The following is a 9686-nucleotide window of genomic DNA, read 5'->3' on the forward strand; positions in this document are numbered from 1 at the left end:
GTTAGATGGGCACGTCTCTACCACAATAGGAGTCGCTGACTTGATGCTGTCCTGTTTAATTGACGTCCCTGTCCCTGAATTGGAAGAAGGGAAAACTTGGGCGGGCTGAGTGTGAATCGAGCTTCTCTTATACCCAATAGCTTTGGGGCGAAGGCAGGGCTCAGTTTGATGGGCATCTGGCCTACCTAATAGACGTGGTACATAGACGGCTTCAACTTGATCGGCTCCTCTGCTGCCCAATGGGCGCTGGCAGAGTCTGTTTAACGCGGGGTGGGCTAGCCAATGGGCGCGCTGTAGAGATGGTGTGAGCGTCTCTCGCGCTCTGTCTTTTCCCTAATGAGGGGGGCTGTCCTCTCTAGCTGGGACCCGTTTGCTGGCTGGGCCCCTCGCAACGCGTGTGGGGGCCGGGGGCTGCGACGTGATGAGCCGAGACCCTGCGAAGGGAGAGGGCGGGCTCTGGCCTCGGTCGCGGGGTGAGGCGGCAGCGGGTGCTGCGCAGGGCGGCCCGGGCCTGCCTGGTAGGTACAGGGAGAGGCGGGGCCTCTCGTCTCCTGGTCCCGGGGACGGGGCCCCACCGGGGGGACGGGGCTAGCTGCTGTTGCGGGGGCCGAACCCGCTGTCCGTGCCTAGTGCGGGCCCATCACAGGCCGAACAGGCCGCGGGAGGGAGGGAGCTGGCGCACGGAGGGGACCCCGCCCCCGAGCCTTTCAGAGCTGCCGGTTGGTTGAGGCGACCCGCTGCGCGAGGAACCAGAGCAGAGGGGCGAGAGGGCAGCGCAGCTGGCAGGCAGCGCGAAGCCTCCCCTTGGACCCAGGGGAGCTGCGAGTCCGGCCAGGGCAGAGGCGCCATTTCCCATGGGGGTGGGGGGCGCAACTTTAACCATGTTTCCTGGGGCTACTTAGGCACTTGAAAAAACTAGTTTTGTTATTTGACAGGAGCCCTGTCTCTAATTCCTTTATAAAAGAAATTTAAATAAATATTAGACCCACTCAGCCCTAATAACAACATGTTCTGTCATCTTGTGGCAAGTCACTTAAGGGACTGGTTAGGTTTAAAATGTTAACGTATATTCTTACTTTATTACTAACTCTGTGGAGAGCGAGAGCCCCTGTCAGGCCTCCTCCCCTCTGGGAGGAGAGCAGGGAACAGAGACATCTGGGTTCTATATAAGAACATCAGGGGCTATATGGTGTCAGACCAAAGGTCCATCTAGCCCAGTATCCTGTCTTCTGACAGTGGCCAATGCCAGCTGTCACAGGGGAATGAACAGAACAGGCACCGAGCAATCCTCAAGTTCCCCTTTTGCTCACTCCCAGTTTCTAGCAAACAGCAAGGGACATGCAGAACATGGTGTTAGATCCCTGGCTAGTAGCCATTGCTGGACCTATCCTCCATGAACTTAACTAGTTCTTATTGGAACCATTATAGTTTTGGCCTTCACAACATCCCCTAGCAAAGAGTTCCACATGTTGACTGTGAAGAAATACTTTTTGTTTGTTTTAAATCTGCTGCCTATTAATTTCATTTGGTGACTCCTAGTTCTTGTGTTATGAGGAGTAAATAACAATTCCTTATTATTCTGTTAGCTTTTTTAATTGAGCAGGTGTTTTCAGAGAACTATCCACAATGACTCCAAGATTTCTTTATTGACGGGTTCAGCTAATTTAGACCCCATCATTTTATATGTATAGTTGAGATTGTATTTTGCCAAGTTAATTACTTTGCATTTATCAGCATTGAATTCTTCTGGCATTGTGTTGCCCAGTCACCCAATTTCTAACTCTTTGCAGTCTGCTTTAGACTTAACTATCTTGAGTAATTTTGTACTATCTGCACATTTTACCACCTCACTGTTTACCCCTTTTTCCAGATCATTTATGAATATGTTGAATAGGACTGGTCCCAGTACAGACCTCTGAGGGACACCAGTATTTACCTCTCTCCATTCTCACCTTTTAGTCCTACCCTTTGTTTCCTATCTTTTAACTGAAGTCCCTGGCAGAGCTTTTAGGATCATCTAACGATCCTTAATTTACTTTAATGATAAGTCTTTTGTTATCTTAATCACCCTGCCTCTGTTTATAAACAAACTCCCTGCCCCAAAGGCTGTGCTGCTTCCAGCTTCAGAACTTATCACATATCACACTCAGGCTGTTGCAGTTAGGAGCTCTGTCTGGGGCTACAGTGAGTAGACCTCCCCTAGGAAATGGGCGGAGGGGCTAGAGCCCTCCCCTACCCCCCCCTCCCAATGGCACCCCTGGGGCAGGGGTGGAGACTCATGCACTTCAGGGAGTGACTCACAAGCACCTTCTGCTGTGAAGGAACCCTGCTGACACAGAGGACAGGAATATAGCTGCTGCCTGCTTCAAGTAATCGCCTTGAGTGGGGAACAGACCAAGCAATGCAGGGAGACCCTGAGGCATTCATGATCTCAGAAGTCAGCTATGAATTCCAGAAACCTGCTTCTCCTAATTGGCCGGGCCTAACCGCAGGAAATGCTCCTCTAGACTCAGGCTTGGTTGGCCTACACGTGATACTTACAGCAGCATACCTGTGTCACAGGGGTGTGGGGGAAAAAAAACACCAACATAACCCTCACTCTTGATGTATCCATCAGCAGAAGTATTTGTCCATCAACATAGCCAACATCATTCAGGGAGGTGCTGTTCCTACCTTGACAGAAAAAAACATTCCTATCAGTGTAGGCCAGTGGTTTTCAAACTTTTTTTCTGGCAACCCAGGGTATGGCTACACTTACAAATCTGCAGCGCTGGTAGTTGCAGTGCTGGTCGTCCAGCTGTGCAGGGCCAGCGCTGGTGTGTGGCCACATTTGCAGCATTTGCAGCGCTGTTGGGAGTGATGAATTATGGGCAGCTATCCCAGCGGGAGCAACGTGCTTTTCAAAAGAGGGGGGTGTGGGGCAATGTGACAGGGACCGGGGTGGGGAAAGAGAGAGTGGATTTTTGGAACTGACACTGTGCAAAATCAGAAAATTTTCCCACCCCATTACTGTTAACTGCAAACAGCCTGCATCCAACATACTCTCTTTCCCCCCTCTGCCCCCTCCCCCATTTCTCTCAAGCAAAGCAAACACTCAACCCCTGTGAATGAGACAGGCAGGGGGTTATCTCATTTCATTGTTAACAGTAGTTACAGATTGATGACAGCAAACAGGAGCTGTTTGAAGAAGCTCCCGGTGCACAGAGCCCAGCCGAGTTGACAACAAAACCTAACCCCTTCTTCTTTAACTGCAAAAGCCTGCAGACCATTAGATTGTTCACAGATTGATCACAGCAAACAGGAGCTGTGTTTGTTTACATAAGCAGCTCTGGTAGCAACAGAGCTCCGGCTGTTCACAACAAAACAAAGAGAGGCTGCATAACAAAACAAAGGGAGTAATTTAGTTAAAAGCATTCTGGGATATCTGCTAATACCCTGGAGGCCAATAACAGCGCTGGTGTGTGGCCACACTTGATGACCAGCGCTGCAGCACCAGCGCTGCAATCCTTATTCCCCATGCTGAGTGAGGTGTACGGCCAGCGCTGCAGCCAGGGAGTTGCAGCACTGGAAGTGCCCGGCAGGTGTGGCCACTTACTAATTGCAGCACTGGAAAGCCTCCACCAGCGCTGCAACTCGCCAGTGTAGCCATACCCCCAGTTGATGAAAATTGTTGATGCCTGTGAACCAGTGGAGCTGGGGTTGAGGGGTTTGGGGTGTGGGAGGGGGCTCTGGGCTGGGTCAAGACTGGGGGTGCATGCTCTCAGATGGGGCCAGGGATGAGGGGTGCAGGAGGTGGCTCTGGGTTGAGAGGGCTCAGGGCTGAGGCAGGGGATTGCGGTGTGGGAGGGGCTTTGGGCTGGGGGTGCAGGCTCTGGGCTGGGGATGAGGGTTTTAGGGTGCAGGAAGCAGCTCCAGGTTTGGGGGGGCTCAGGGCTGGGGCACGGGCTTGCCTCCAGCAGCTCCCGGTCAGCAGCACAACCAGGGTACAGAGGCAGGCTTCCCGCCTGTCCTGGCACTGTGGACCACGCTGCACCCTGGAAGCAGCCAGCAGAAGGTCTGGCTCCTAGGTGGAGGTGTGCAAGCGGCTCTGCATGGCTCACACCCACCACACAGTCCCTGGCCAATGGGAGTGCTGAGCAGGTGCTCAGGATGGGGGCTGCGCATGGAGCCCTGTGGCCCCCCCCAGCGTAGGAGCCAGTCCTGCTGCTGGCTGCTTCTGGGGCGTAGCACGGTGTTGGAACAGGTAGGGACTAACCTGCCTTAGCCGGGCAGCACCGCCAATGGGACTTTTAATGGCCTGGTCCATGGCGCTGACCAGAGCCGCCGCGACCCAGTCCCTTCCATTCCATGACCCAATTCTGGGTTGCGACCCATGGTTTGAAAACCACTGGTGTAGGCTATGGCTACACTCCAGTCTCCAGCGTATAGCCATAGAGTAAGGGTTTATTGACTTAGGGAGTTATACTGGATTAAATGAATTTGGAATATGGCATTTACGGGGGAGTAAGAGCATCCACTAAAACAGTTAATCTACTTTAAATTAACACCCTACTTTATTCCAGATCAGTTTTCAGGGACAGACAAGCCTTAATATCCCAAAATAAAAGGGATATCCATGATTCTTGCTGTTGGTGCCTTTAGGCCAGCAAAAGGAGGCTGAGAATATGAAGTGTCCCAAATAACGAGGCAACTGACAATAACTTATTCCCTAAGAGCAGAGAATAACAACTGTACAGTATATGCCAAAAACACAACAGAAGATGGTATTTCTTTCCATTTGGATAATTAGTTGGAGCTAGTGAATGTCAGTTTTCTTTCCCTAAAAAATGTAAATGTTCATTTTTAACTCAAGAGAAATAAAATGCTTTGGCCTAGTAAGATAGATTTGTGACTAAAGCCATTCAATAAGGTAAAATGCCCATGGATTAGTTGAAGAAAATTGATCAGGACAATCATTCTTAACATTCAGTGCTACAGGAATGAGGTTGTTCCTTGAACTGGAACATTGTTTTAGGATATCCTTATCCTTTTAAAGGTGAGTAAAACAGTTTTTTTAAAAAAAATTGAGTCCAAATCATTAATATACTATTACCAAAACATTGACCTTTTCTTACCTGCCAAGCTCTACGGTCAGGTTCTACCCTTGTTTCGTGCATCAATATTTCCACTAAAATAAATGTGAGTTGCGCACACACACATCCTCCAAGAGCAAAATTTTGACTTCAAGAAACCTAAAAGAGCAGACAAGATTTTCTGCATTTCTTGGACCATATCATGCTCCCTACATCCCAATGTGGAGAGGAGCCTCCATGCTTGGTTTTCAACTCCCCATTCAGAGTGTGTTGCCTTTTTCTGTGGCGCATTCCCTGTAAGAGAGCATTTCCTCATAGCACAGTTCCATTGGAGCCATCGTGCCTGAGTGCTGGGGACCAGTGGTGGTGCAGGGACAGAGGCTTCTACAAGATCTCCTGGGATCTGACAAATTTGTCTCACTGAGGTAAAGGATCGACCCCAAACCCCCCTTTACAGGATACAATGAGGAAACCTCTAAGGAATTCTAGTAGAGATTTCCAAACAAAACCCCCCTTCCATAGTTTAACATGTTTTGGAGTAGGGGGAACGGAGGAGAGATGGATGATGTAATCTCTTGTTGTTAGGTCACCATTTTTATGGAAGGAAGCTGTCCGTTTGGTATAAGTAAGTGTTTTGGCTATACATGTCTTGTTAAGTATTCCTTCTCTAAAGAACATATTTAAACTACTGTTTTTTATTCACATTTTTACATCTAATTTTTCTTTCCAATAAGTTTCTCTCATAATTTTTCTCAACTAGGGGAAATTTAGCCCCTTTGAGAAGCATCAAATATATAAATTATTAGTTGGGACTGTCCTCATTGTCTATATTGAATATAATCAGGTCAAGATCATTGGTCAATGGGCAACTTCCAGTCCAGTGATTAACTCATCTTTATCCATCCTAATGTGGTCCAAAATAGTTCTTGTGTTGGGTGCAGTATCTTTTTGTGTTAGAAAAGTCATTATAAGTTTATAAATTCCAATGTTTTACTACCAGCTGCATAAAACCTCTATTTCATGACTCTCAAATTGAAGTCCTCCATAACAATCATTTTTTCCCCCATACATTAAACAGATACAAAAGGAGTAACTTAGAGGACAGTTTAAGAACAGCCTGTTTCGATTTGGTGGTCTGTAACAGGTCTCCCCAGTAGTTAGCACAGTGATCTATATGCAGTCATGATCCTATAGTTTTGCATTAATCATAACTCTGAAACAGGTAGTGGTGTCACTATCCTTCCTAAGCACGTTATAACCAATGATATTTGACATTCCAGACCTGTGACTTGTCCCACCCATTTCATTAAGGTCAATATCAATTTTCTATTCATTGAGAATTTTCAGTTCCTCTTGCTTGTTACTCATACTTCTAGCATTGTTAAACAATTTCTTCTCTTCACATGCTTTCCCACATCTGTTCAATGTGTTCGGAACATGTTGAATTTGAGTTCTTACCACATTTGCCTCCTCTACTCTCACCTTTCTTTGTTAGAAGCAGCCTGGAAAGCATTAACCTGCTAGTCTCCAGCTGAGAAATTTAGCCCCCATTACCCCCAGCCTGCGAGATGCAGGCCATCTCGTTCGTAGTGCTCCTTCTCGCACTGGAATGTGGCCTACTGTTCCACAAAATATCCACTAGTAGTGTAGCCAGCAATTCATCTCCTTCAGCCTTCTATTCATAGGACCAGAAGGATCTATGAGAACACCACTTGGTCTTTTATCTTCTTCAGCTCCTTTTCAAAATCTAAGTCACTTATAATCTGTATAGTTCCATGTGATGCGAAGTCATTGGTTCTAATGTTTCATCAGCAGTAGAGACTTGCCAATTTACTTCATAATCCTGTCCAATCATGCAATTACATGTCAAATATTTGCTCCAGGGAGACAACACACCATCCTGTTATCCTTCTGTCCCTTGCTGAGTTCTCTCTCCACTCTTAATATGGAATCACTACTGACAATTGTTTGCATTTTCAGGATGATTGAATAACCTGTCACAAGGCAAACAGCTACCAAACTGCAAGGATGCCCATCAGCTATGTCCCCTATAGCTTCCTGTTCCATTCCTCCAGAAAGAGAGTTCCTCAATAGTTGACTTACTGGTTATCTGATAACTATTTTTGATAATTCTAGCCAGGCTGAATGCTTCCTAGCCCTGTGTCACAAGTGATCAGTTTGTTTCTTCAGTTTCTACTCTTTCTAGTTCCCTTGGTGCCAATCCTTCCCCTTGTGGTGTCTGTGGCAACAATTGCTGAATCTGGTTATCCAAGTAGTAGTCGCCGCCTTGGATGATGTGGTCTGGAAATGGTACTTTCATAAATGCACATCTCCTTGATAGTACCCCCACCAGCCAGGCAGCATTCTTGTTTTATCCCTTGACAGCAGCTTTTGTTGTTTATTCCTTTCCATGGGAATTTGGAATCAGAGCATGTGGGAGAAGTACATTCAGTAAACAATGGGTCTCTGCACTTGAGTAGATAGGAATATCTTTTTCTGTCTCCTGGGCAAAGCTCCTTGCTTCTTAAAGATTAAATCAGAAGAAAGTTGTACAAATCTGAATATGTGCTGTTAGGCAACTGAGGTCCTCTTTGGGAAAATGTCTATAGGGTTTGACTTTCTGAAATCACCACCTGATAGAGAGTGGGAGAGAAATAGTGGAAGCAGAAAAATCTGTGTAACCATGGATCTAAAATACATTTCTGAGGATGTGGGTAGGAGGGGTTTGGTATTTTTGAAATCACTGGTCTATCTTTCCTGCTTTGAAATTTTCTCTCTAATATTGTAGAAGCAGGTCATATATAGGGCTGTATGCAGGAGCCCTCAGAACTCCAGCTCTTGTGACACCAAGCTAAAATCATGAGCAACTAGAGCTGTGAATAGGAAACAAAATAAACTTAGATTGTAATTGGAGCCTGTTTGTGCATACACACCATATCCAGTTCAGTGGGGCATTGGTCCCTGACTGCCCTCTAAGCACTACTGTAATACAACTCATGTCAGAGCCAACACTAACTGCACAAAGGGCTGAGTGCCTATTGGCTAAGTTATCACAAAAATTGTCCTTAATCTTTATTAAGTTTCCCTTAGCTCATTTAGTCTGAGCCGCAGTTTGCATGACATTTCAATGAGTGTCTTTGCTATTTACAAGAGCAGCATCCATTTTTAGAGAAATTTGCACACTATTTGTGCTTTGGCAGCAACTAAGTAATGTAACATTTCCATGTATGTCATAGTCCTGGAAAAAGTGTTTGATAATGTGTTCAGCCTTGTACAAACCAACAAATACAGTTTCTGCTTTGGAGACCACAATCTAGAGAGATTCACAAAGATGACAGGCTGCACAGAGAAGTCCAAAGTTAAGGTTAATTTAGGATTAAGGCTTCTATAGTTTAACTGTAAATTGCTGTATTTGCTCTGCAGAGTATGTTTTGTTAGGGACATGAGGTTGGGGGCTTGGCTAATTAGCTTACAAAAGCATTCAGGTTTATGAGTGACGAATTCATTTGGGAAGAGGACCAGAATTAAAATGCTCAGTGTTAAGTCTTGTATCATTGGAAGAACAGAGTCATAAAATGGAAATGAGAAATATGGTCTACTATCTAGGTAAGGTGGGATTGTGGTGGGTTCTGAAAGCAAGAACAAAACTTTTGCATGTGATTCTTCAAGATATATTCCATATGTTCTGGATATGCCATTTTTGACTTTTTTTTTTTCCCTTGTCTTAGGTTGTTGCTGAGAGTTGGGGGAAAATAACTCCCTATCAAAGCTGTTTAAATGAGAATGTCCCTGGCGCAGAGAGTGCTGCTCACATGGCTTTTCACATTACTCTTCCTGATCATGTTGGTGTTAAAATTGGATGAGAAAGCACCATGGAACTGGTTTCTTATCTTTATTCCAGTTTGGATATTTGATACTATCCTACTCGTTATGCTAATTGTAAAAATGGCTGGGCGATGCAAGTCTGGTTATGACCCTCGCAATGGTTCTCAAAATATAAAGAAAAAGGCCTGGTACCTCATCGCAATGCTGCTTAAATTAGCTTTCTGCCTTGCCCTCTGCGCTAAACTGCAACAATTTACTGAAATGAAACTAGTGTATGTCTTTATCCCCTTATGGGCCTTACTCATGGGGGGAATGATTGAGCTTGGATATAACATCTTCTATGTACGAAGAGACTAAGTTGTAACAAAACTTTTTCAAGTTGACCAATATCAAATTACTGGATCATCCTATCTTGGTACAAGCTTAAACTGCACACAGCAACTACAAATGTCATTCTGAAAATTTTATTTAAGACAGGCTGGTATTAAAGTGGATTTGTTCAGTTCTTATTTTAGAACTGTCACAAATATCCTCATGTAAATAAAGTATGTTTGACTTCAGCTGTGTTTCTAAACATGACTTAATTTGTTAAACGGCCTCATAAAGCTACTAGACCATCCATTCTAAAGAGTGCAACCTGTTTAAATTCTGGGAGGAGGATTTAGTTTTCCACTACATATTGTACTATTAAGTTCCAGGGAGCTACTTACAATAGTTCTAATACAATTTTCTATAATGTACTAAATTTCCTTTTGAGCGTTGATAACAGATGAAAGTAATTAAAGTAGG

At 45.3% G+C, this 9686-nt stretch overlaps 1 protein-coding gene across 1 annotated transcript; it reads left to right on the forward strand.

The window, feature by feature from the left end:
* Positions 1 to 269: 269 nt before the first annotated feature.
* TMEM60 (transmembrane protein 60) lies at positions 270 to 9457 on the forward strand. The gene is made up of 2 exons (XM_045029654.1): positions 270 to 518; positions 8801 to 9457. Exon 2 carries the CDS (start codon positions 8850 to 8852, stop codon positions 9252 to 9254), a length of 405 nt encoding a protein of 134 aa, XP_044885589.1. The 5' UTR covers positions 270 to 518; positions 8801 to 8849; the 3' UTR covers positions 9255 to 9457.
* The last annotated feature ends 229 nt before the right edge of the window (positions 9458 to 9686 follow it).

Source organism: Mauremys mutica, chromosome 1 (assembly GCF_020497125.1).
Source record: "Mauremys mutica isolate MM-2020 ecotype Southern chromosome 1, ASM2049712v1, whole genome shotgun sequence".
NCBI classification, from domain to species: Eukaryota; Metazoa; Chordata; order Testudines; family Geoemydidae; genus Mauremys; species Mauremys mutica.

What these genes read in the sequence shown, in the direction of transcription:
- TMEM60 (XM_045029654.1), top strand. Translation starts at nt 8,850, where the DNA reads ATGAGAATGTCCCTGGCGCAGAGAGTGCTGCTCACATGGCTTTTCACA.